Raw genomic sequence first — 27,752 nt, forward strand, 5'->3', positions numbered from 1 at the left:
GTGACACAGTCCATAAAGAGTGTTTGCTTTTAACAGCTCAAGGCCCCAATGCAGGTAACATCCAGAGATAACACAGTGGCTGGATGATAGTACAATGACAATAAAGTTGTATAAATAGTTTTACTGATTGGTGATTTCCCAGAGATGTCAAGGAAAAGTTATATTTACTGTTCTCTGACAGAGATTGCTGTCACCGTGCCCAGGGGAAATTACAAAGAACCTAAAGAGAAAAGTGAGTAACACTAACAATTTTCATGGTCAACTCTTTCATTTGAGCTCTTGTATTCAATCTGACATCTTCTGTTTAATCAAGGGGTTAAAGAAGAAACATTTTCAATGGTCCTGATTGGCTCAGCAACGGCCTCTTTGATTTTTCTCATTGCTCTGCTGCTTTGGGCTTTCCTTCTGACTGCTGAGAGATTCAGTAAGTTACACACTTTTAATATTCCAGCCATTTCTTTCCATCTATCTTATATTTGCTTAATTAAATTTGACTCATATTCACTTGCAATGTTCAGAGCAGGTTCCTGAATACTGTCCAGGGCCTGAAGGCCTGTTCTCTGAAGCAGATGTTCAACTCCCACCTCTGTCCAGCCCCAAACCAGCAGAGCTCCCTTCACAGACACCTGCTCTAGCTGAAGATCCCCCGAGGTACTTTGAAAATACCGCTTCACGGAGGAGCTGTTTGATTATTTTGCTACTTTCCTCATGTAATTTAGTATCTATACGATTATGTACGACATGAATTACCTCTCCACCCAGATGCCTGGGCTCACTTAGCCATGAGAATGAGGTGCATCCTACTTCTATTGTGATTAATGTCACCACCAACATCAAACCCTCCAGTCAGAAAAAAGAGAACTCTCACATCTCACAGGAGGAACAGCAAAGCAGCTGCTATTCAATGGAGGAGGTATAGTGGTCTAATGTATGTTTTTGTTAAAATATTGGTGTTAATAAGTCACCCAGTGCAGCAACTGAATTATGTGCACAGAGATAACTTCTGTTATGATTTGGCACTATATAAACAAAATTGAATTGAATTGTGATATCAGCTGCTCTCCAAAAAAAGTATAATGTTGATTTAAAAAAAAAAAAACACTGCTAGAGAATTATAGTTTGACAGTTGATTGTAACTTGGAAGTCAATACTTAAACTTAACTTTCAATAGTTTGCACCCAGTTTTGTATTGATCAGTATTTATGAGTACAAGTAATGCTATTGGCTTAAATTAATGTGGTCTACATGGTCATAACACAAACTATTAAGAACTGCACTATGTACAGTATAGCATATTCATCCAAATCAGTCAAAAAAAGTCCCAGTAACCCACAGGTAGCCCATAGATAACCCATACTTTAGCAGTTTAATAGAGTTTTGGTTTTATTTATTTATTTATTGATCGCTGTTAAGAGTTCTCCCATCACCCCCAGTTACAACTGGAATGAAAGGAATTTCATTTGTGGTGAACAAAGCAGTGAAAAATTACATTTGAAAAACTAAATTGAAATGTTCCTTTCCAGAACTAAATAATCCCAGATAATTCACAGACCTCTCTGTCAATAGCCTTGATGGAAACTATTTTCTCTATGCAAAAAAAGAAAAAGAAAAAGAAAGAAAAAAAGAGAGAGAGTTTTTATTAGTTAAAAAATTGAAAAGCTAACAGGTTCAGTGATATGATATGTCAACATGTGACTACCATATGAGATACCAGTATGAGAGGAGGCAGTTATTACTTGGCTGTGCCATGTGTTTCCATCACTCTACTCACTCTACATTTCTGCCTCCATAATGCATAGAGCCATTAAGGCTGCAACATTTTTTTTTAAATTAATGAGTGCATATTGATTAATATATGAATATTAAAAATGTCAGAGACAATAAAACCCCAAGGTATTTAATTTATAATGATATGAAACAGAGAAGAGCAAGCATATATTTACATTTCAGATCCTGCAACCAGGAAATACTTTGTATTTTGCATGATAAATAATGTAAATAATTGTCACTAATAAATACTGATCAACTAATTAATTCAATCAATCTCCATAATAATACCCCTTGTAGTGTTCATATGATTGTTATCTTGTACTGTCAAAATATTTGGAGAAATTATATTTTGATGCTTTGGCAACATTGTTCTCAAAACGTTCATGCCAATAAAGCCCATTGAATTGAATTGAATTGAAACTGTGTATATTAATCTATTTTTGCTCCTGTAAGAATGGTGTGAGAATCAACCTTTTTCTTACTGTCCTCTTTTCTTTGTCATCATCAGATGGAGCAAAAACTGCAGAAAATATGGGAGATGGCTCAAGGTACATATGATTTCCTCCACTCATAGCAACTGTGCAATACACACTCATTGGACTTTAGTTTAATGTTGTCACTCATTTTTACCTACTTTGAGGACCTTTTTTAGAATCTACACACATCATAGTAAATTGTTTGTGTAAAAGGTTTTCTTTTGGCAGGTTTATGGAGAAGTTCAATTTTTGACAGAGATTCCTGTGATTCATGTTGGTGATTTTACTTTTCTTCTCGGTGCAGGTCAGGGCATTGACATGCTGGACTATGACTCAGTTCAGGACCTATCCCTGCTGCTGGACTCTGCTGACAACAGGAACTTGTTGAGAAGACTGGGGCGATCTTTAGGTGTCCCCCCTCAGGTCATCACTCATTTCCAAGGCTTCCAGGATCTCTTTCAGTACCTGCGCACCTCCACCTACACACTGCTCCCCCAACTGGCCCAGGCTGCTGCTCTCTTGCCTAATCCTGAAGTTGTTGCTAGGATACACCGTGCTGTGGTGAACAAGTGACCACTTAAACCCTCGGGATGTGTTACCATGACTCCAACTGTTATACAGCATTTCTGACCCACTTCATGTGATGACAGTTACCTAACTGGATCACCCAAATGAGTAAGATGCGATATTACTGTAAGTGGAAATAATGGGCAGCAAAACACCTAAGGGATTGACTTTTTTGTCCATTGTTGTACTTTGTATGATGAATGTTTGCTTTACAAGTTCCATCTAAATACATTAATCATGTTTTAGTGACAAAAAGATCTTGATTTGTGCTTTGAGTGTTAAATAACATAATATTCAGGTCATTGCAACTGAACCCTGCATGCGGTGTTACTTCCTGTTTACCATGTAAAAAAGATGAGAGGCCCTCTGGCTAAAGCATGTGAGACAGACCCAGACAGAGGATGTAGTGTTCACGGTAAGAGAAAGAGCATAGAGTCCTGAGAAAATGTGTTATTCTCTCATTGGGAGGAGTTTGCCAACGAACCATTTTCCTTATTCTTTAGTTCTGCAGATTCCTCAGCACATTCAGTCTGGTAAGGTTTTCCATTTCTTTTCTTTTTTTTCTTAAATCTCCAATCTGTAATTTTCAACAAATATCAGTGAGGTCAGGGAATGAAAGCTATTTTAAGAGTAAATGATGAACAAATTCTCAATTGGCTTCTATAAAGTTTGCTGTCTTGTTTAATGCATTCTCCTCTATGAATTCTAGAAACCAAATGTTAAAATATTTTTATAGTATGAAAGTACTCTATTTGTGTTACTCAACCTTGATGTTTCATGAAAATGTCTTGCCTATTTAGTTAATTGACGCCAAAACATAATTATTGATGTTGTCTGCATCGCCTGTGGATTCACTTTCAATTTATTAGCATGCAACAACCATTACATAGACGCTAGGGGACGCTGTTGGCTGCCATAGCAGTTCTAACAAGTCTAATATTTTTCTGGTACCCCCTTAGATCGTCTATTGAGGACGAATCACTACTGGTCATTAAAATTGAACACTTTACGGTTCGTTTGTATATACTCTGGTTTTATGTTACTAAGTACATTTACTCATGAACTATAGCCAACTTAAGTATAATTTTGAGGTACTACTACTACTTAATATTTCTATTCCAACACATTTCAAATTTAAATATTTATTTTTTTTATTTTACTACATTTATTTGATAGCTTTAATTATTAGTTACTTTTCAGGTTATTTTTTTATGTTAAGATTATCTAGTTTCCCCTCTAAACTTCTCACATGGTTTCATTTCTTTTAGTGGCCCAAAATCGAAAAAAAAAAAAATTACAATTTGTGTAGCAGAACTTCTTTCCTCTCCCGTTAATCATCACACGACCCCTCAGATTTATCTTGTGATTCTTTGTATGGGGTTTTACTTGTAGTGGAGTATTTTTACTTTGTGGTATTGATAGGCCACTTTTACTTCAGTAAATGATCTGAGTACTTCTTCCACCACTGCAAGTAGCACTTGAGGTCATAAAAAACTACTTACAATATTGTATTCTTATTCATATACAAAACTTTTTGATTTAAAAATGCAGCCTGAGATGTTTCTTTTTGACATTGACAGTATTGTAACATTTAAATAGTGATCATTCTATGTTTGAATTATATGGCCTTGCTTTCGAGAAAAAAAAAGGTTTTTAATGAAGGATGTCTGCAGCTGACCACATTTCAAAACTTTGCATTTCGCGCTTTGCGACGTTATCGTTGGTTTCAGGAACTAGGACAGAGTGATACCTCTTTCATTCTCTTGTCTCTTTGATGTCCACGTCCCCGTGGTGTCCGAGTCCTGCCGGCTGCGAAGTGTTACGCGCCCCTGCTTTAGAAAAAACAGAGAAGGAAAACTTCATAGAAATGGCGGAGGGTGCAACGACTCTCAAAGGCTTGCGAGCCCAAATGGGTAAGAAAAATCTTGGCAGTCGTGGTTATTTTTTGACCCAGTTGTGCCTTATAATGTAGTAATCATTTTATAATGTTTGCTAGCAACTGCCGCCGCAAACCGGGTTATTTGAACGTGTTGTAACGCGACCAGCTTGTCTGGCTAGTAACGTTAGCTCGCTGCTCGGTTATCTGCTGACAATGGACGCGGAAAAATCTGTAACTTCTTCCCACATTGGACGTTAAAAGTTGGTTTGCAAACCTAGATGATATCTATATTAATGAATTCCAGGAAAGGCTAAATGCATTGGTTGACCTTAGTGAAAGTAAAGTACTTGCAGTTAACGTTAGCTGAAGTTGTAACGTTATATTTTGTAGCATCAGAGCCGGTTGACATATCACGACTTCACGACTTTTACTTGTCTGGCGCCTAGCTCACCTAGCCATGCTTTAGCTTTGCTTTACTGCATTTTAATCACGTTGTTTAACGTAGTGCTGTCGTCTGAAGACATTAGACTAGACAAACAAAACTCTAAATGTTTGTTAAGTGAAGCTAACTGCTCTGTAAGTTAACTGACAAACGTCAGTAGCTTAGATAACGCGGCGTTAGCTAAACACTCGAGGATTATTGTCAAAAGTGATCATCTGCTGTCCCCATCAGGAAGAGTTGAGCTTTCCTGTTGAAGTGTTTTGAATTCAACTTAAAAGTGGTCTGAGTTGATGCCCTGTAGAAATTAAATTAACTTTATTTCTCTAGCCACACAGTAGCCGGTTCCCAGTACATCAGCAGTTTACTAGCTTCCTGCTCAAAAGTCATCTATCTTCTACAAAGTGTGGAATACAAAATGTTCCTTTCTCGCCTTATGCATTAGTCGATAGTTATGCGTATATGTTGACATATGGCATAACCCCCTCCACTCTCCAGGGAGGGCATCTATAACAATGTCTGACCTGAATTTCAGATAAAGCTGGAGTGTCAGACAGCTCTGATTAGAGAAAAAAAGGCTGCATAGTTGCATGTCTTGATGCCATGATAAGAGTTTTGGTTGGACCAGCAGCCATGTGTCAGGGATAGTTTTGTTCAGCAAAAGGCACACCACAGTTTTTGTAAATAGTATTATATAGGCCAACTGTAGCAGCAGAGTTTCTATCAATGCTTTTCATCCATGGCTCAGCTGGCCCCTTCCACACTTAAGCATTGATGTTTACTGTGTCTGCATCTGCGGGCATGAATGCACAGTTTGTTTTGACTCGGGCTAGTGGTAGGGCCAACAGTTTTTAGGGTAAGAGGGAGTTTTCTGCATACCCAGTGTGGGTGTAGGCATGTGTTACTCCTGGCAACGTCTGGGCCATATTTAGTGCTGATCTTCTTCCTGTTTCCTTTAACTTTTCCATTCAGTATTTTCAATATGGAATTTTCATCCACCCAATTTTTTGGTTTTATGAAAATATCCGCAAAGTTCTGAGTGATGTGAGATATTGGGATCCTGGCTTTGTGAGGGATAAAATCATGTCCGGAGTATTTCTAACTACTCCATGTAGAAGTTAGTTCGGCCTTCAGTCAGACTGACAATAATAAAATAATGTTAGGAATCTAGCTCATGTGCATGGTCATTTCCACAAGAATGTGAGCAGGGAGAAAATGTACCCTGCTATTATGAAGGGGGATCACACTACTGCAAGTCACACTGCAAGGTTATCCTGATCCTGGCTCAGCCATTGCTGCTGCAGAATTAAAAGCATGAGAAATATTTCTGAACTGGTCAGATTTAACCAAAGGAGGAAATGGACCAGACTTATGTAGTTTCTAGAGTGTAGTTTCTTGGATCTGTCCACTTAGATGGACTCTTCTAGCACAAATATCCCACCTCTGTTTTTTTAACATTTTAAATTAAGTTATGGGAAGTGTTAGTGTTGTAGAAGTGTGTGTGTTCACACACATGCACAGATGCCAAAGATTTGAATAGCAAAACATGTTATTTTGTGTAGCCTATAACCAAAGGCAAATCCTTTTGGATTGTTCTTGTTTTCCTTTCATTAGAAAATTCTTACATGCAACGCAGCTGCATGTACATACAAAAGTATGCAAGTTCCGTGCCAACTTTGCCTAGAGATTTGGGATGGCTTTTGAGAAAAACAGTTTTGAAATAATTATAAGTTGTTCACTTTGTACAAATCATTTTCTCTTGTTGATGCGTCCACCGACAGGCAACAACACCCTCCATGTATGAGACACACTGTCCAAGCTCAGCAGAAAGCCAAAGATGTGTGAATTATGCATGTAACCATAAACTTACGTCACAGATTGTTCAGGACAGGATGTTTGGTTCAGTTCTTGACTTGTATTGGTTCAGTCTGGCTTAAAGACTTACTCTTGCGTGTACAGTAACTAGTAATTCAAAAACTCTGGCTTCAACTTTTGTCATTTGTGCTCTTTTTAACTTATATTTTTGGGATATGTTGATGCCTGAATCCTACAGTGTCAAGAAAGTTGACCATAATTTTCTCAACGGAGATGAAGCTATAAAATAATCCTGTAAAGCCTTTGCTGTACTCTGTTTATCCTCGAACAATCTATCAAAAAGGAATGTATAAAAGAATCAAGGGAGAATGGGCTTAATGAGCCTAATCAATAATGCAGTTGAAAAAATAATTGAATCCTTTCACTGCCCATCACTGTAAGGGAAATGTGGACCACCTGAAAGAGGAGACTCCCAAGGAAAGTGGGATGTGTCATCATTATCCTGCTGCTAGTACTGCAAATAGCCAAGGCTTACCTTTGCATGAACAGGTCTAGAGTAATCCCATAGAGGATCTGGTGTGTTTGTGTGCGCATGTGTGTGCATGTGTGTAAGCATGCATCAGCAGTGTTATCTGAGGACCAACCAGTGATGGTAAGCTGTGAGCCATGGATGGGCAAGATTGTTAATGTTTTCATCCTAGCCACGCACTGATTTAGATAAATTAACCAAAGAAAGCAACTAATCAGTGGTTGAAGTTGTTTTGGTTAGTAAATTCATCTGTTATAGTTTTGGGGCGGAGTTAATGATCCCTGCATACATTAAGTACTCAGTGTTAGAGTTGTCCACCCTTGTATTAGGCAGGGCAGACACTTCCTGTGCAACAAGCTACTCATTTGTACCATGCTTCAGGGCACAGTAAAGTCTGCAGAAAGAGGGACAGAAAAGGGACCTGACCTACTGATCTCTTGCTTCTCGACTATACCGTGTATCGGCTATACCAATAGTGTCTGCGTGACAGAGAGTGCTGCAATTATGTCTGATGATCTTGCTTGTTATTTGGAGAACTAACATCAATTTTAGTAATTTAACAGAAGCGTTATGATGTAATGCAGGCTGACTTGCTTCCTGTTTAGTGTTTCTCTGTCTGGCCTGCCAAGCATGGTCATGACAAGCCCCCCTGGTGGTCTTCCTGTTGCCATAATAACCCAGCAGCCTGACGGCTAGATCACATCTAATCAATAAGTATGTATGCTGCAGTCAGAATGTTTTGCAGGGCTTTTCAGCATCTCTTGCTTTTTTAAAGGCTAGGCAATCAAATTTTAATTCAGTATGTATGTTGCAATATTGACACATTTAATCAAAAGATGAATTTTAAAACTTTCGTGGATCATGTTGAATCTGATGTTTGAAAATGGCTCCTTTCACCAACTTCAGACTGAATCTTTAACACAAAGTCTTTGTCCAAAACTACCACCTAAAGATACCTGAACAACTGATTGTCTAGCTATAATGCCATTGATCAGTTTGGTTTGTAATTAGCGGTCAGATTAATGACTGGTTATGTCTCTGTAATCTCGAGAAGCATTACGCAGAGAGTCTGTCAATGCAAGAGCAATGATGTATGTTAATATGTGCAAATCTCCATAGTGATGAGAAACAGCTCCTCTGATTGGCTCTTTCCATTTCTATGAGCACACCTGGCTCTCTTGAGGTCTGTTGGAAAAACAGGATCTCCCCCCCCCCATCTCATTAAAGCACTTCAATCAACACATGAATGTGTGTGTCAATGGAGTGTGTTCATTTTATTATATAAGGTGCTGACTTGGTCTGATTTTTCACTTATTTTGTTTCTTTCTTATCAACAGAGAACAGTGGGTTTGGTGACTAGGAAGGTGCATCATCCACTGTGGTTGTGGCACCCAGAAATTCAATAAAATCTTTGCAGCATCAGTGTTTGTCACAGAAATGTATCTTAAACAAATATTACATCCATGCTTTTACACATAGGTAGAGAAAGAGTCTGCATGGTTTAAGCTCAACAGCTGTTACCTATTCAACCCATTTGCTTTCCTGTTTTACTTTTACTTCCCTATAAAGACATTGCAGTTTGCAAATATCACTTAGCTTGAGTTCTAAAACCTGTCATGTCGTTGCAGAAGGTTATAAGATTAAAACTTGAATATTTGCGTTCTCTACTAACTTGTTTTTACAGTAATTTAAGAAGCCCTTTCACAGATTGTATCATGAATCTGCAGATTGTAGGCTGCAATATCAGTGTCACTTTATTTACAAAATGATACTGTTGATAAATAGAGTGTATATCCCAAATGTGAAGTGAATTCAGTTGTAAATTGTCACTTAGTGTGAAGAGTCAGGCCCTCAAAGCTTTACCATACTGTTGTTCTGTTTATTCAGCTATGAATCACCTCACATCTTCCTTGATACAGGCCTAAGCGTGGTTGAAAAGCTCTTATCATGCATCCTCAGCTGCTCTGTGCATCACTTAGCAACAGTCACCCTGTTACACAAGGTGCTTGGTATTTATTTATTGATCCTCCTTTTATTTTTTTAGATTCTTTTTACCTTTTTATATGAAGGAGGAGAGAAATGAGAAGATTGAGGAAAAGACTGAGGTATGATGTGAAACAAAGCCAGGACAGTGCAGTTACATCTACTACACATTTGATCACTGAGCCCTCAACATTTATTCAGCTTTGCATCTTTTTTCTGGAATGATAAATGTGTGACTTATTTATGACCTAGAATTAGATCGCTTTTTTTCTGAATATAGTTCAGCTCCCTCTGCCCACAGTGCCCCGGCTGTTTTTCCTGTCTATTCTCCTGAGTAAAACAGAATGTCTGTTTTGGCAGAAGGTTAAAAACAGTTTCACCAGTGTTCTTAAATCCATATATGTATACTTAAGATCTTGCCACAGTAACCTGTACTGCAAACATACAGATACACTTGTTTAGACATACTATAGTACACTTAATAAAGACAGGACACACAGTCAGCCGACGCAAGTTTCCATGTTTGCCTTGAGGTAATTGTATTCTTTGTGGTATTGCATGATTCCCACCACAAATACAATTTCATGGCATAGAAATCATCTTCACATTCCTGCTTTAAAAGTGGTGACTAGAGTTAATGATTTGTGTGTGCTTAAGTGTAATGCATTATTCTTAGTGTGTTAAACAGCTATTAAAAGTGCAGTAAAATCACAGCTGGTCTTGATTTACCCACCGTTTGATCTACTCATCAGTGGGGTCAAGGGAAGGAGTCTGAGAGCAAAAGTGACGAGACCTGCACACTTCCACTGGGCATAAGCTGCAGACTTTGACCTTTCATAATCTTTTTTGACTGGAGAGCATTGATGCTGTTGCAGAATACAGATAATCAGTGCATTGGTGACTACTTACCCTGTCAGCTCGCTTTTCTTTGTCTGGCTTCTGCTGGTCACTCTGATATCTGGTTTTACACATCAGTCACAGACATGTTAATGAATCTATCTTACAACTACTTCTGGAAGATTGTTTTGTCAAAATCTCTGTGAGAGTTACTTAATCAGTCTTAAAGTCGCTTTACGGATCCTATGTTCTGTTTCTTATTGCGTTTTCTCTGCTCTCATAAATCTTCGTTTGGTTCATTGGTGCAAACAACGTATATATGGTAGTCAGATGAATGAACAGAGCTTACCGCTTAATTTGCCGATGCCAACAGTTTTGAACAAAAATGTCCATATCTTGCAGTGTAAGCTGAGGAGTTAACAATCAGTTGCTAACTGTGGTGGCAAATAACGCTGCTTTTCCTCTAGCTCCTTTATATTAACGGTGATTTTCAGGTGGGGAAACAGCAGAAAATGTTTGGTTTACATTAGCAGCATCTTAATAACAGTTCAGTTAGCACATACGAAAAGAAGAGCAGATCGGAAATGATTTTAGCAGAAAGTAATCGTAATAAAAGTTTGAATGATTATGGCAACAGTATAACTTTGTGAACGAGAGAGACAGAGAGTTTTTCAGAACACAGTTCGAAGTGTTCATTAATAACGTGTCTACCACATGACTGAAGATCTTTTCGCCTCTTTGTCAGCAATACAGTAATGCTGAAAACGCACCGACAAGAGGGAAAGAGACTAGGGATAAGGCTGACACTAGGGCTCATAAAGCTTGATCATGTCCTCCCTGTTTCCTTCCTTCCTGCCCCTGTATCTCCTCACTATGACTTTCCCGTGAATAATTTGGCTGAAGAAAGTGCTGTTGAACTGTGGTGGTAGAGTTGATGTATTTGACCTTCTTGTAAACCCTTTTTTCCTCTCTGTGGTGGTAGAAATCACATCCCCAAAGAGGTGAAATCCCAAACGGAAACACAACAGATTCCTGCATTCCCGCATTAGTTATTTGCTGATGTTGTGGAGATGTGATGTTTGTGTGTGTGTGTGTGTATATATAAAGTTGCCCTTTATCGATTTTAATTTTATTTACTTAATTTATTTATTGAATAGTTCTGTTTAAAAGGTTTTGATTCCAGACATGTTGCTCACAGTAGCCCATCTCTCCCAGCTTGTCACAGAAAGCAGTGTATAGCTGGCTACAGGGTGGACCATGAGGTGGGGGTTATGTCAGATCGCTGAATAGCTGGATTGTTCTGTAGCTTCAAATCCGTTGGATCTCTCTAGAACTAGCATTCCTATGGTGAGCAAACAAAGCACAGAGAAAAACGCGTGATTTAAACTTGATTGGCTTGCTGTACCAAAAGCAACGCTATCTCCCTGATATACCTGCTTTGTCAGGCATGACATAATGTCAGTCTAGCTAAGCTCTGTATGTGTAAACTGTGGGTGTCTGTGTGTTTTCCTGCGTACAGCTGCAGCTGCACAGGCACAAGCCGAGGAGCGGCGCAGCCTGTCAGGGAACAGTCCAGGACCTACAACCAACGCACCAGCTAAACCTCAGGGGTGTAAGCCAGGTAAATGACACCACACCTTGACATAGAAACTGATTCTCACAGATACTGCCCTGGCACTGCTCTATTGTCTTCCATAATCTGAGCCATTTGATGCAACACAATCCACTCCCACCACCTTCTCAGTGTGGCTTACTGCAGGTAACCCTTAGTCATCATCTTATTACTGTAACAGTTGACAAAGCTGATTAATGACAGTCACATGCACACATCTGCCTGGCTGATGCAAAGCCTTTGTACCAGCATGTAACAGTATGCACCATTAAGCCACCCCTGAGTTCTATTTATATGCTTTGCTGCATGTTCTTACCATTCTTAATCACATATTATACATGTGTGTGTTTGCAGTCATTGACGGCGCCGCACTTAGAATAGACGACCGACTGCGAGTAGCAAAAGAGAGGCGAGAGGAGGCAGAGAGACAACAGGGTAAGAGGAAGATCCCGGTTTCCCCCATATCTATCTATATGTAAAATGAACCTTGTTAAAATGTAGAGTAGGGCTGGGTGATATGGACAAAATCAAATATGACAATATTTTTGACTAAATACCTTGATATCGATATTGGGACAATATTGTAGGGATGACTATTGGTGCTTTCACAAAATATTTATACAGTGAGATTTTTGATAGATAATTATCAGTAATGTGGATATAATGACTAAGTGGGTAAAGGCAAATAATAGAACAGCTAGAACAGTCTGGCAAGTTCAGAAAATCACATCACTTTACTGTAATACAGCCTTTAAAACCAGGAAAAGACAACAAATATGCCATATCACAATATTAGGATATCCAAAATCTAAGACGATATCTAGTCTCATATCACAATATCGCAATAATATAGATATATTGTCCAGCCCTAACCCAGAGAACAAAAAGGATCATTACCGTTTAGTTTAGTAATTTTCTGCAATTTAGTGAACTAACACATAAGGAAGTAACATTCTAATGAGACGTTTATGTTTAGTTTCTGCACACACTCACTGCCCGTTATGTATGTGCTGTCAGCTTTGCGTGAGTCACAGATCATGGAGCGGGAGCGCAAGTCCAAGATGCAAGTGGAGCGTCAGATGGAGGAACGTCAGAAAAAGGTTGAGGAACAGCGAAGGAAGGAGGAGCAGAAGCGATTGGCTGTGGAGGAGAAGAGGAAGCAGAAACAGGAAGAGGAAAAGGTAGCTGCAGCATTGGTGGAGGCTCAGAGCAGTGCCTATATGAAATGATAATTAAAATTAAATGTGAATTAAATTTACATTGACACATAGGTTTATGTTGTAGTGTTCACTTTAGGTATTTAAAAAAAATACAAAGGAAACAGAGAGTAAGGGAAGTCATTTTGAAAAAGAACAGTGGTAAGAGCACAGTTATCCTCTTCATCTTACATATACCCAAATAAGACTAATCCTTTCAAATGTATTGTGTTATCAGTCCTGCAGCATTTACAGCAAACAACTTGAATGTTCATTGTAATACATAATGCATAAACAGGGATAATGGATTGATAAGATTTCTTTGTTTCAGTCTAAAAATGATACCTTGAACCGCAGTATCAGTTTGAGGTTTTCAAACAAATTATTAGATTCTGAACAGATTGGCTCGATTGAGACATCTGCAGGTCTTCTCTGCTTGTGTTTTAGGGGCCAGTGTTTTGCTCATCTAAATGTGTTTTTCTCCTCCTCTTCCCCGTTATGCTGCAGGAGCACTATGAGGCAGTGATGCGGCGAACACTGGAGCGTAGCCAGCGAGTGGAGCAGAGACAGAAGAGATGGTCCTGGGGAGGATTGTCCACAGACTCAGATGGACGAACAGGTAAAGGCCGCCCTCAATTTTATTTTTATTTTTTTGCTTTTCCATTGAATTTGACTTTCAACTTCATCTAGTGCAATGGTGCATTAAAGAGCCAGTAAGGACACACCACTGATTTCTTCAAAACCAGACATGAAGGGGGTCAAGTTCAAACTGTTGTCACTATTGTCCATAGTTGGAGTGAAATCCAGCCACATGAAAGCGATTTTAAAGCAGATCTTTTCTTTTGCCGGCAGCTGATGATTCATTTAGTGAGATGTGACTGATTCTTAGCTATTTTTGCTATTAAAAATACAGAAAGGTGATTATGTCTTTTAACCGTACATTACCAAAAATATCTATCAGCTCTTGGCTTGGGAGCTATGCATGAGAGTAACATGTGATGCTTCATTCATTGTTAAATCACATCCTTTAATGTAATCAATTCAATTCAGCCATAGCTATCGTAACTCAGCCTTGTTAGCAGATAGTGGGCTATCAGTCGAGTGTAAACGCAAACATTTCATTTTTAAAACTCGTCTAAATCAGAACCCCCAAACTATGAAGTAGCTCCTATTACACTGTGAAAGTGGAGAACTTTCAATAATTTAATGTAGTCAAAACTAAAAATATGATCAGATATGACTAACAGTTCATTGAAATATTATAAGCTGTCAGAGTTGTATAATTCCAGTTTTGGTATGCAAAATAAAATCTAATTTATTGACTGAAATGTGAAGAATTACATTTAAATGACAGTTGTAACTGTACTCTGCCACACTCTTGCTCTTGAACACTACATGCATGAGACATCACTTGACTCCCCTGCACAATCACTCCCACTGTTTGACACTCCAACAGTAAACCACAATGATCTATTAAGTAACTTTGAAATTATTTTTTGGGTCCCAGGATGGTGTTTTCATTACTTTAGACACTGTGTGTCAAGCAAGGGCTGATGGCTACCAGCCAGGTTTCACCTCCATCTCTCTTTGTTGGGATGTGCCTTATCTACTTGTATTTTATCGCTCCTCCCTGAGCGCTTTCTTTTCCCACAGGAGAATCTGATGCCAGCACCTCATCTCCAGTAACTATAGTTATCTCCTCTGCCTCACCAGAAAAGCCACCAAGGAGTCAACAAGGTTTTGTTTGTTTATAATTTGCCCACCAATGTAGCAACACAGCATGGACTGGCACTGGCACTATAGATAGTTTGGTTACCTACTATCCCTCCTCCCGACCCCTCCCTCCTGCACTCTCACTGGCAGTTTTTCACTAACACTTGTATGTATGGGGCCTCTGTTTTGAATGTGCTTTGGACATTGGTGAATAGCTGGAAGCGTAGCTTTAGATTTTTGACCCACACAATTTATGGCACTTCCAGGTCACATGGGCAACTTCGCATGGAAGCCCAATGGAATGTCACACAAACAAACAGGGCTAATATCACATCGGGATTCTCGGGCACGGACCATGTAATGTTGTTGATGGTGTCGTCTTTGGAATGGTCATACATTAGCATCTAGTGTTTACTAACCACCATGCCTGGCTGTGAAACCACTAGGACATTTTAATGGTGTGGTTAAAAATGCACATTTTCATGTTGAACATCAACAGAAAATACATTCAGTATGTAATGTGTTTTTCCAAATGTGCATTGCTAAATGCGCACAATCTTCATAAATAGCACATCAGATCAATATATGTATGTATATTATATCTGATTATACCTGTATGTAATTTTTATGTTAATATATTTTAGGCCTATTAGTGAAGCAACATATTGCCCTTTGCGTATCAATGGTATTAGGATCTTGCAGAGCCTTGTACTCCTACTGTGTGCACCCAATTACCCTCCCCCTTTGGCCTGCCTCCAGTGTAAACTCCGCCTCCCTTGTCTGTCTTTCCTCCTCCCTACTAGTGGACAAGCGTTCCACATCCACCATGAACCTGAAACAGCCGTCCGAGGCTGGCATCAGTAAACGCCTATCCTCTTCCTCTGCCACCCTCATCAAATCTCCTGACAAAAGTAAGTCTCCGCTCTCCCCTCCCTCCTACCCTTCCTCCCTCCTACCCTTCCTCCCTCCCTCTCGGCCTTCATCCTACCCTCCTTTGCATTTCAGCGTTTTGTCTTAACCAATGTAGTATGTTCCAGAAAGTGTATTTATCAATCAGTTAAATGTTTTTCTATGATGATTCATGTACTGAGATCTACCAGGTGACTAAGCTGAGATGACATGGAACAAACTCACCTTCTCTGCCAACACTAAGCCTAAAGTGAACTCTGACCCCTGTGCTCTTCATATCCAGGGTTTTGCACACAGGCTTACTGGAGCACAGACTGGTAAAAAAAAATGCCTTAGCTCTCTGTCTCTGGTTCTAGCCAATAACTAGCATGACCTCCCAATTATGCTATTCACTATGCACCTCTATGAAGTACACTGAATCAAATTTTAAGAATCATAAGGGGTCCCAAGCACCGAATGGTGATTTGTTAATAAATGTGCTCTGATAGATTTAGTGGTGTAGCAGCCTGTCACTCTCCTGTCGCAATATTCCTAAGCCTATTGAGAAATTACAAGAAGTGTATTTGATTTTTGCTGAAAAAATAATCAACACAATCAGTTGATTCATCTCTCCGCAGTTTCTATGGGCTGCCAGTGCCATTTCACCTCTCTGATAAGGCTCATTTCTCTGTACTTCTCCATTGTTTAATAATTATTTTACCATTTTTCCTTCTCCAGGCCTATGAATACATTCAGAAAAATCCTGAGAGTTTTATACCATTCACAAGAGAGCACTGTGTAAATTCACCATTGGGTGTTTCATCATTGTCTCTCAGGTGTTAAGCCAAGGAGTTCGTCTTGTAACCGGTTGCCTAGAAATGGCAATGCTGCTCAGGCCACTAAGGAAGACGGCAAAAAGCTTCAGGTGGAACAGACAGGTGCAAAAGAAACCCTATCCATCCCACACTATGCCAAATCACTACAGATTATAGTAGTAAAATATTTAATTAATGAAAACCATTATAAATTAAGCTCTTTCACAGCTATGAAAACCACATAGCAACCTGACTTTGTACATGCTAACAGTTGAAACACTGACAGCTGTCAGAATTAATACTACAATGTGGGATTCTGGTCTAGGGTGCATCAGGTAATATGGTCTGTATATTTAGGCATCGTCTAATAAACTTAGACACTAGCTGCTGTCAGCCCTAGCCTGGTGACTCACATAAAGCCAAATGAAGTGCACATGACTTGTAAACTTTCTTTGGGGATTCCTTGTTGACTCCCTCCCTGTGCCTTGTTGGCTATAACTCCACTCTCATGTCCGTAGGCCGTTCCGTGAAGAAGAGAAGTTCCTCCCTCACACGAGTAAGTGTGGGCAGAGCACAGACGCCTGCCAAGCCTGATAAGGGGACAACGGATGATCAAGGTGGCTAGCATGAACAATCAACAATCATTTTTCCATGCCCCTATCTGCATCGCTCAGGTCTCTTTGAATAACAAGCATGTTGCTATGATGTTAATGGCTTGCTCATTCTGAATCCGCTCGGTTTTTTAAAGTCCTGAACAAAGAGGTTTTGTGGGGATGACATTTTCATTTGGCTCAATTCAGGGTAATGGAGCCATGTTGTTCTTTAAACTGGCCAGCTCTTTTTGCTATGTATTCTCTTTCCATTCATGTTCTCTTTCACCCAAAAGTCTCACTTACTGACTACTGAATTACCTTTTAGGCAGCTGCTAACCTTCTCTACACTGTGTCTGTGATATACTCTGGACCAGATCCTGCACTGTGCTATGTTTCTTACTGGCAGCTAACTTAACCTTTATCATTGTTTTCTTTTTAAGTGTCAGTCCATTGTTTTCTTTTTTAAGTGTCAATCCAAGAATGGTCCTGTTGTGTGCCGTGTCTGCACTAACACAGTGTTCTGTTTTTTGTCACAAAGTGTTGATTGTTTTCTCCCTCCCAGATGACGCCGTCTTAGCTGGAATTAAGTTGCTGGGCTCATGCTTCAGTGTGATGTGTGTCAGTGCCATCCTACCATAGCACCCCCAGAGCACAGAAATGACCACGAGACCTCACTGCAGTCTGTCTATTGCCATTAACGACCAATGCTTTTGTTTGTCCTATAGCCATGTCAGCCTCTCCGTGCAGATGTTGTACACATGTATGTTCTGTGTGGTTCACCTGGACAATAACACATCACAGTTACTATCATTCATACTAATTTAGCACTTCTCATCTGCAATTAAAATTATTTAGTTCCGAAACTCCCACGCACCACTTTCCTCATAACTCTTAACTCATACCCAGACTCCTAATACCTGGGTGCAAAGCAGCAAGCTGCGCTACCATGCTCCAGGGGATAGCACTCAAGAGCTAATAAAAAAAACAAGTCTGTCTGTAACAGATGTCAGCACAGTAAGGGACTCTAAAAAGAGGTGTGACTCTGCGATCCTACTTTGAACAGCCAGTATTTTGGGATATGTGGCAGAATTAACCCCTCAACACTTTAAACTCTTCTTCTGATATGATTTCTACTTTGTAGCTCAGGTAGCAAATATGGCCTAAATGGGGAATTCTTCAATTCTTCCATTTCATTGAAGCAAGAGCTCTTTGTTTCTGCTGTGAAATCAAACTCCACCATAGTGCTTTCATAACATGCTGATTTGTTCAGTACTGACGATTGTACTACTACTACTTGATGATTCAAATTTGGTGCCTTCTTTATCTTAACCATAGAATAGTTTGCACAGTAGAAGCTAAATAACTCTTGCCTGATCATGGTCACTTGCCCTATCAATTTTAGTCTTTGGTCTGTTCCACTCCTCATTTTCCTACCCAATAGTATTTCTCTGCTATCTTTGAAGTTCACTAATGGTTTGTTTTTTCCCATCAGCATACCTCCCTCTGCCTCAAGGAACCATTGATTTGACCTAATTGTCTTCTTTGACTACTGTTTAACTGATCTTCAGTTACTAGACAATCAGTCTTTGGTCTGTCTCAGTACTCTTCCATGGTGTCCTTTCCTTGCTGTCTTTTACTGACATCCTCATTTTATTCTAATTTTCTTGGATATCCCTGAAAGTTAAAATGATGAAGACAGCCCTGTAAGATTATTGAGACACAACCTTTGGTTCTGTATGTTGATTTTCTACTGTTGGTTAAATCACATGGTGACCTTTCTACACGTCATTGACCCCCTTCCCACCCTCTTGTTTTGTCATCCCCCATTCTTGCCCACTCTTTTATTCCTTGGCCTTTTTGTTCTCCTCTACTATTTTTCGGGTGATTTTTCGGCCGTGTAGCTCGCAGGCCACCGGCCAGCACTGTGGACGGAGGGGTCCTTAGTCGCCTGCTCACTCCCACCCAGGCCTCACTAGCTAGGAGCAAGAGCGCCGCCGCCCTTTCTGCTGAAGGAACAGATGCTCCAGGTAACCTCCACTTAGGAGATCCTGACAGAGAGGAAGGGTGGCTAGACACAGACCCTGGTCCTCCCTACTTACCCTCATTTTACCAGTAGAAAGTCAGCCCAGTCATTCCCAGTATCACTTCACTAGATCTGAGCTCATCCCATCGCCCTGCTGCAGACTCTCATGCTTTTGGAACAATCCTTTCAAAGCACATGATGACCTCTTGCTGGTGGTGGATTTACTGAAGTTGCTGCTCAACTCCAAGTGTTTTAAAAGCTGCTATTGTTACGATCAGCTGTTTGTTATGCATGTACGTACAGTAATTATTTGCAGCAAAGTACACTCATGTGAGAGAGCATAGTTACTCTGTAAATATTGACCCATACACACACACACACACACACACACACACTAGTCTAGCTCACATGCACTCTCAGAACAGACACAATTGGCTGTTGTGTGTTGAGCTGAACCAAGCAAGGCAGACTTGGCCAGGAGCATTTCTCTGCATCTGAGAAGCCCCAGGGTCCATGCCGGGAGATTTGCTCTAAGCTGCTTACCTGTTGGTTCATGTTACGTCAGAATGAGACTGTTGGCTATTGCATGTGTTCTGGTAGAGAAACCAGAGTACTGGGGACTCCAGTATACAGTGCTAAAATAGTAATTACTGTCATTTCATTTTAGAATTTGTTGACTTGAAGTCACACTATTCAAATGCAGCACATCCACATTCCCAGACAAGATGTTTGGCTGACATTATGTAGTGAAATATGCCCTGTAGCCAGCTAGGTGGGGTTTATGTGCCGCTAGCTGACTTCCACATGTTAGATTTTAAGTGAACCGTTTCTTTGTGTAGTGTAGAGTAGTTAAGATGTGGTTCAGGATATACATAGTCCTAGATCCATAGCAGAGAGAAGCCATAATGAATCTCCTGACCGTTCCACTGATGAATACTGCTTTTTTTTGCTGTTGACTGTATTTTATTTAAGGCTAGAAAGAACTATACTGTAAAGCACTGACTCACTTCAAAGCTGCAACTGTATTGCTAGTGTTGGCTTTAGGTTGTGGTGTTTATTGACTGGCCATTACAAACCCATTAGCGACTATAGATCTTCTGCTAAGTATAGCCCCAGTAGAAACATGACACATCTGCATTAGCAGCAGCAATGGTAGCTTATGGCAGGATACATTTCATAGTCACCACAGATGCTTGCTCAGTATGCAGTCAGAATGAATAACAGAACACATTTGTGGCCAGGCTGTGGCAGAGAGAGTTATCCATGTCTCAGGATTATCATGGCTAATCCGTCAGACTGACACAGCAAGCTCATAGTCAGTGGACAACAGTAGGGCTGGGCAATATATTGATATTATATGGATATTGTGATGTGAGTCTAGATATCGTCTTAGATTTTGGATATAGGAATATCGTGATATGGCATAAGTGTTGTCGTTTCCTGGTTTTAAAGGTTGCATTACTGTTCTATTATTTGCCTATACCCATTTAGTCATTATATCCATGTTACTGATGATTATTTATCAAAAATCTTATTGTGTAAATATTTTGTGAAAGCACCAATAGTCATCCCTACAATACTGTAACAATATCAATATCAAGGTATTTAGTCAAAAATATCGTCATATTTGATTTTGTCCGTATCACCCAGCCACCTAGACAACAGTATTTCCACTCCTTACTAACTACCAGCTACACTTAAACTGTTCTTGTCATCCATTACTGCCATTATTTATCAGCTCAGCATCAACATCTAAGATTAGTTGCTCCCTTTTACATTTAGTTGAGTTTTACACTTTCTGTTGTCTTTTCTTTTATGTGTAGGATTTTTTTTAGGATCAGGTCTGTTGTGAAACTGCAAATGTTGCATTTAGTGTCTAATGTCTGAGTCTGAAAAATTATGAGAGCAGGACTAAAAGACTGAAAATTACTCTCATTTTTATGTCACGGTAACTGAATGCAACAAACAACACAATCAACATTCATGCTCATTTAGTGTACTAACTAATGTGTATTTGTTTGCAGTGTCAGTGTATGTTTTACTGTGTTGGTGGTAGGTTTTGTGTAGTGTGTGCTCTGTGCTATGTTGTGGTGCTTGGTGTTGCGGTTGATGATGTGTCCAGAAGCTTGCACACCTGTGGGGTGTTGGGTTGTTGTGATTGTTGCTCTTTGCTCCGTATGTCTCCAGTAATCTTCAGCTTAATCAAAGCTTCAGAAATCAAGCTGTTGCTTGCCTAAAGTGCTATATCTAACAAATCGCTTTTTTTTGTGCTCTTGTCCCCTTAAAAAAAACACCCTCCTGTCTTTCTTTCAATCATCATCTCCCTTCCTCTTTCTCTCATCTGTCCTCTTGTATTTCCTTCCACTCTCTTTATTCCTCTTTCCTTTTGCTCTTTGCTGCTTCGCTACCCAACTTGGCCGCTTATCACGCCTCCCATTGGTTGTGCTCCCCTGGCCCTGCGATGACTGTGTCCTTTACCAGAGTGTCACCTATGTCCTCGCTCAGCCTCTGCCAGCCCCCTGCACCCACCGCGTGGACCTGTGCGCAGCCGCAGCATTGACCGACAGAAGAGCGGCATGACCACCTCTGTCTCAGCCAACGGAGCCCTTGACTCTTCACTGGTGAGAGCATCTTAATGTTAAGCCATTTTCACATATGAACTCCAGACAATGTCCGGAGAATCAGCTCCAGACATTGTCCAGAGTTGCCCTTTCACACATTGAGCACACAACAGGAGATTGTCAGACGCGTTCTCACCTACTGGAAATACTCTGTCTGGTTTAGGCGAGGGATGGCCCTGGGTAGAGCGTGCAGGAGGCAGGACATGTTGCAAAAAGTACGCTGCAGTTGTAATTCTGCGTTTTTAAGCTTTTCACCAGAAACAAAATCGCTTTTATTTTATGAGAAATCACAAGAAGTCCTCTGTCTTATTAGCACTAGCTTCACCAGCGCCAGCCATATGATAGAAGTGTCGTCAACACGCCCACTCACTTGCTGTGAATTCTCTGGAAAATTACCTGCTGTATTCACACAATACAATCGGACATTACAAAGACATTGTACTAGGGAGCTGGCAGAGTACAGTGCATTTAATGTCTGGTCTAGCTGATTCGGACATTTGCGTTCACACATACAGCTCCTTCGGATAACATCCAGAAAATTTCGGGGTTGCAGCGCATGTGTGAAAGAGGATTTAGAAACACCACAATCCTGGCTTTTGCGAAAATAAATGTATACTGTTGTAAATATTCAGCTGAAGGGAAAGCTTTCATTGCAGACAGTTCTGATTCCCTGGATTTCCTACATGTTCCTTTCTCCTTAAGTTGCGTTTTTGTATCCTCAATTGTATATTTGGCTCATGAGATTTATTTTACAGCCCTGTGTCAGTCAGTGAGTTTGCATTTACTGATGAAGTAACCTGGATGCATGGCTTTAGATTTTATCTCTAATCTTGCCCATATTCAAACTGCAGAGTGATAAAAGATACATTTAATAAGTACATTTGTAGGACTGAGAGAACTTACTATGAGGCAGTATGACATTTTGGTTGTGGAGCTAAGTTAAATATATTATCAAAAAGGCTTTTGAAAGTGTACAGTTGAAAGAATATTTTACAGTACAAGGCCAGTGCTTTAAAACATGGCAGTATTTGTAAAGCCACATCATGCCTTTTTAATTACCTGCTATGTCATGGTTTTATTTCCATTAAAATGTAATTTAATTTGACTTGGAAAAATAGACGAACTGTAAAAATATTTTAGTTGTTGACGCATGGCTTAAGTTTTGGTAGCCTACTGAAGAGAGGGATAACTTCCCAGAAGCTGCCTGGAAACCAGAATCAAGTTGAGGCCACACAGAAGGATAACAAATACACGTCTTCCTACATTTAAATTACATTGTTGAGTGAAATACGTGGATGGCACCAAAGACTCTGATTTATATGCACATATCCGGCTACATTTGCCTGTCAAAGTACTTCTGCAGGATGCTAACCATAGGGAAATGCTGTTCCTCCAGCTGTTCTTTGACCTTTGCTGGTTACTCATAATTTGAACTTGTATGTACATTGGCAAAATTTGATCCTACATACTGCAAGTCATCAGTGATACCTCTAATGTTCTCATTTGGTGGCTAGTACTGCCTGGCTCTCTCTTATAACCTGCCTGTCCCACTCCTCTGTGGCTGTGAAGGGCCTCATTGTCATAGCATGAGACAAAGTGATCCACAATGGCCTGATTATTAGGGACAGATCAGGCCATGCAAACCAGACCCCACCCTGACCCTGGGGCCTAGTGTCAAAGGCTTTTGACTTTCCTCACCATCTCATTGTCTCTTCTCTTCCACATGCACAGATTGGTGTAGAGATAATTGAAAGTCATAGCCTCGTGCTTATCACTCAGGCAATGCGTGACACTTGGGTTAAATTGTGTCTTTTAAGTCAGCTGAGTGAGGCTGCCTGCCTGCATTACTGTTCAAGTAAAAGCAATGGAAATGTTTCTTTTAACAAATGATCAAAATATGTTTAAGGGAACAACTTTAATGATACAAAAATAAACTGTGTGGTTTTATGCGAGCCGCCTTGTATCCATCCTTTGCTTATGAAAGGATATTATGAGGGTTTTCAGGGAGTACTGTAAATGCCTGTTACTGCTTTGTGTGTTTATAATCAGTTCTGGACTGACACACAAAGCAGTAACAGGCTTAATTTGATGTCACTGTGTCTATAAGCTGTTCTTGCTGTGGTGCTATATTGACGTGAAAAGGAAATTAGTGTCGTCGCTGTTATGAAACTGCACCTATTGCCTTTTTAATGTCCTTCTTTTCGTTCTGGTCCTCCCGAGCTGTGTGACCAAAGATAATATGGTGGAGTTCTGTGCAATACAGCCTGGGGTGGGAGAGTACTTTATATTTGTGTCTGACCTTGCTGTGCCCTCTCGTCGTCATGTTTACAGTGCCAGACATAGCACATGGGCATTCAAAATAGATTAATTAAAACTTGACCCATGGCCTCTTTCATGCTGGCATTGTGTCACAGATTGAAATGCCAGTGAAAAGAGGTAGGGGCAGACTCATTGGGTGTCATAAATCAAATGAATTTCCCTCATGATATTCAGGTCTTTTGCACAGTTTCCTAATTGTGACTAAAGAAGAAATAAGATGATTGTGGACTGCTCCTTTTTGATGTCATTACATTAGCACTGCCGTTACATGGTATATCGCTGTTTATGACATAATGGTATTTACACTGACATTTTGTGATAGGTTATAGTATTTGTGTGAATTTGTGGGTTCATGATTGTCATGAATTCCTTCTCACCTTCTGTCCCTTCTCTTTGGAACAACAGAAGGACAAGCCGTCAACACCGCCAGGGGGGCAACGTCCCGCCTCCCCATCCACCACCCTGGGGCGCAATCGCTCGCCATCCCCAGCTCCCAGTACAGCTCCAAAGAGGACTCCCTCCCCAGCAGCCAAGTAAGACTCCAAGATACAGTGATTGAATGATATTTCCAGTGTTTCCACCAGTAACATTTTGCTGCCACGGCAAAAAAAAGAAAAAAAAATCCCAAAAGAAAACAAAACAAAACATTCCGCAATCAATCATCTATTAGTTGGTCATAAAACTTGGTCATAAAAAGTCCGAGCTGTCTTAAGTCAGTCTTGTTCTCGTCTTGACTCTCTGGTAAAATCAAACATGTTTAATATTATTGGAAGTTTATGGCTCTCTCCAGCACCAAACAGGAAGCAGCAAACCGGGTAGTTACTAAGGTAACGGCTGAAAAAACCATCACACACACAGATGCTAGAAGGTGAATTAACAGTTTTATGAGCTGGTGTTTAATTCAGCGTGTATCTGATCCACCAAGCAGCATGTATTTTAGTTAAAAATCTTAATTTTTGAAACAGTTCACTTCTCATTCCCACATTCATCTCCTACTAAAATTACGCAGCTAACCAATGGAAGCTAGTAGCAAGTTGAGGCGAAAAAATCTAAAGTGTAAAGTTTGTATGGAAATACATAGATGAGGGCTGTCAACATATGATGCCTTTTATCTTGTGTTTAAAGTTATGAGTTTTTGCGGGCATGCAAAGAATTGTTATTGTCATATTTCTTAAAGGGAGTTTGGCGTAACGGAGAGTGCAGGGAGCTCCAGTTGAATTCAGACTGCTAATATGTATATTTTTTAAAGTTTTGTCACCACCAGGTAACTGCTAAAGTATGATACGGTTGTCTGACGTTGACTGCTGTTAGTTATTTGTTTGATTAATGGTTTACAGTCTAATAATGTGTGTTTGTAATGATTACTGACGGTGGCTGATCAGGCTAATTATCAGCTTATTGTACTCACTTTCTAACAGCAGTATGCAGTAAATGGTTACCCTTTGTGTGCATATTTTTAAACTCCTCTCCTAATTAAATGTGATATGCTTGATGGTGCTGTTAATGACTCCTGATGAAACTTTAAAGCTCAGCATTCTCGTTGCCCTTTAGCTTCCCTTTTTATAAAGTCACATTAATGTTTATTCATCCAGAAAAAGCTTATATTTCTCTGTATATGTCAGCTGCTGTGTGTCTGCAGTGCATTTACTGGTTTTTCCACACATGATTTCAGGCCAGCTGGAGGAGTTAAAGCTGTGACTTTCTGACTTTGTATAATTATCCAGGCTGCTGTTTCTACTGTATTTCATGCAGTTTGCGCGTTTTCCAAACAGAAATACTCCAACATCCAGCAAAGTGCTGTGTCCAGATAGTTAATGGTTGAAAGTGGTTTCTGTGGGCAGCTTTATAAACTATGTAGCTGTTTTAATGTTGTAAAAATACCTAATTTTCCCACGCATCCTGGAAAACCTGGATATTTAAGGCTTTTTTCTAAGTACAGAATGACACCTTTTGAAATGTGGTTGTCTTAGCTGATATGATCTAAACGTGTAGTCTCTGTCGTTTCTCTTCACAGTTGTTGTTCAGTTATAACTGAATTAATTAATTTTACATTTTCTTTTGGCTGGTTTTCAGAAAAAAAACACTACACAAACAAGTGCAGCTGTGGCTAAAAGTGGTTTCTGTTTCTGCTTCATTGTTCAACAGTTTTTCATTTTGTAAATTTCCACTAGGTGCAGGATGGGAAATAACCTCAAAATTAATCTATTTGTAGTCTTGTAAATAGTGACCCTGCAAAATCCCCAGTCTTTGCATACTTTTATTCTTTGTCTTTAGATGTGAGAGGGTGTCAGACTTAAATGTTTTAAAAGTCTTTTCAAAGTCTTTAGTGTATGGTAGACATAATCCAACGCCTTGATGATTCGCCCAGGAAGTAACCTCCTCCTCCTCCACAGTTCACATTTCACTGAAATATTTTTGAAAATTTTAATGCAGCCTTTCATTGTGTGTTTCATAAAACACAACTCTCACATTTTCTTCCAACAGGCAAAATCCCAAGACACGCCCACCCTCACCTGGCGCAATGAAACAACGTCCCCCATCACCCCAGCCAATGTCTGCCAAACCACCACCCATCCAGAAACCAGCTCTCACCCCAACAGGGCCGCCCACCTTGCGAAAGAGAGACTCCAAGTCCAAGGAACTGTGTCCTGTCCAGGCTGTGGCTCCACAGTCCTCTGATTCTAGCAAGACCAAAGACAAAGATGGTGAGCACTTCTCAGTAATAAGAACATGTTTCATATTAGTACAAAACATCCATAAAGACTGACTCCATATAGAATAAAGGTCATTTTAACAACTATGGTTAGCTGACAGATTTTAATTAGTCAGCACCAATATTTGCCAAGACTGTATGTTATACTGGCAACCAGGATGTTTACACTAGTCTATGCAGACATGAGTCTGTGCTGTCAATTTCAGCAAGGGAAGCTGAAATGTTCTTCATATTAACTTAATGAATATTACTCAAGTTCTTAGTCATACAGGTCCAAACCTACCTACACTCCCAAAAAGATGAAAGTAATTCATTTGTTCACAATATTGCTCTGGCACTTGCAGTCATCCCCTATGTATTCATTGTCCAGATCCCTCTCCCATTTGCACTTAGCATTGTACACAGAACTGAGGGAGTGCAGATGGAAGTGAAAGCAGAAATTAGAACAAGAAGAGCTCTTTAATCCAAAAGAAATTATTAGAGGACATAGTGTCTGGCAGAGGAAGTGAATCAATAAATTCTTAAATTTTCTGGAAACAAAAAAGGGCTTCTTTAGTAAAGCAAGCTACTGAAGCTGCAGAAGAAAGAAGTATTGTTCTAACATTTTTAACAGTGTCATCTTTTTTACTAGTGTACTTGTAAGTTAGTATGTTATCTAACTTAGCCACTTCCATTGGAACCAGGATAACGCAACGTTCCCTGCTCTGTGTACTTCCTCTGTGATCATGGTTTAATACTTCTTCAAGAAACAATTTGGTTCGGAGATAATGGTGTTTCATCTGTTTTAATAAGCTGACAATACACAATTGTGTGTGTGTTGCAAACTGACGTGGCAGCAGCTCAGTTTGCTATAAATCTCAGTGGAACAGGAGACCTGTTAAGTCCCTGCTGGAGTGACATCGTGTTACAGATCTCACGCTGCTGCTGCCACCTCCTGGAGACAATTATGCTCTGCAAGATGAAA

The 27,752-nt window shown here is 39.9% G+C and overlaps 1 protein-coding gene across 9 annotated transcripts in view; it reads left to right on the forward strand.

Annotated features, from left to right (window-relative positions):
* Nucleotides 1–4,570: 4,570 nt before the first annotated feature.
* map7d3 (MAP7 domain containing 3) overlaps nucleotides 4,571–27,752 on the forward strand; it is a 29,518-nt gene continuing 6,336 nt past the window's right edge. Inside the window, exons 1-13 of one of the 9 annotated variants that reach the window (XM_067599635.1) lie at nucleotides 4,571–4,726; nucleotides 11,815–11,916; nucleotides 12,262–12,342; nucleotides 12,925–13,088; nucleotides 13,611–13,722; nucleotides 14,757–14,840; nucleotides 15,620–15,727; nucleotides 16,541–16,642; nucleotides 17,038–17,136; nucleotides 19,014–19,139; nucleotides 21,617–21,756; nucleotides 24,481–24,608; nucleotides 26,560–26,780. In XM_067599635.1, the coding sequence (XP_067455736.1) occupies nucleotides 4,588–4,726; nucleotides 11,815–11,916; nucleotides 12,262–12,342; nucleotides 12,925–13,088; nucleotides 13,611–13,722; nucleotides 14,757–14,840; nucleotides 15,620–15,727; nucleotides 16,541–16,642; nucleotides 17,038–17,136; nucleotides 19,014–19,139; nucleotides 21,617–21,756; nucleotides 24,481–24,608; nucleotides 26,560–26,780 (1,606 nt within the window). In that variant the 5' untranslated portion in view covers nucleotides 4,571–4,587. The remainder of the gene's footprint in view (nucleotides 4,727–11,814; nucleotides 11,917–12,261; nucleotides 12,343–12,924; nucleotides 13,089–13,610; nucleotides 13,723–14,756; nucleotides 14,841–15,619; nucleotides 15,728–16,540; nucleotides 16,643–17,037; nucleotides 17,137–19,013; nucleotides 19,140–21,616; nucleotides 21,757–24,480; nucleotides 24,609–26,559; nucleotides 26,781–27,752) is intronic. The other 8 variants (XM_067599636.1, XM_067599638.1, XM_067599639.1 and 5 more) reach the window with 8 other exon arrangements.

The sequence above is a fragment of the Thunnus thynnus genome, chromosome 9, assembly GCF_963924715.1.
Source record: "Thunnus thynnus chromosome 9, fThuThy2.1, whole genome shotgun sequence".
NCBI lineage: Eukaryota > Metazoa > Chordata > Actinopteri > Scombriformes > Scombridae > Thunnus > Thunnus thynnus.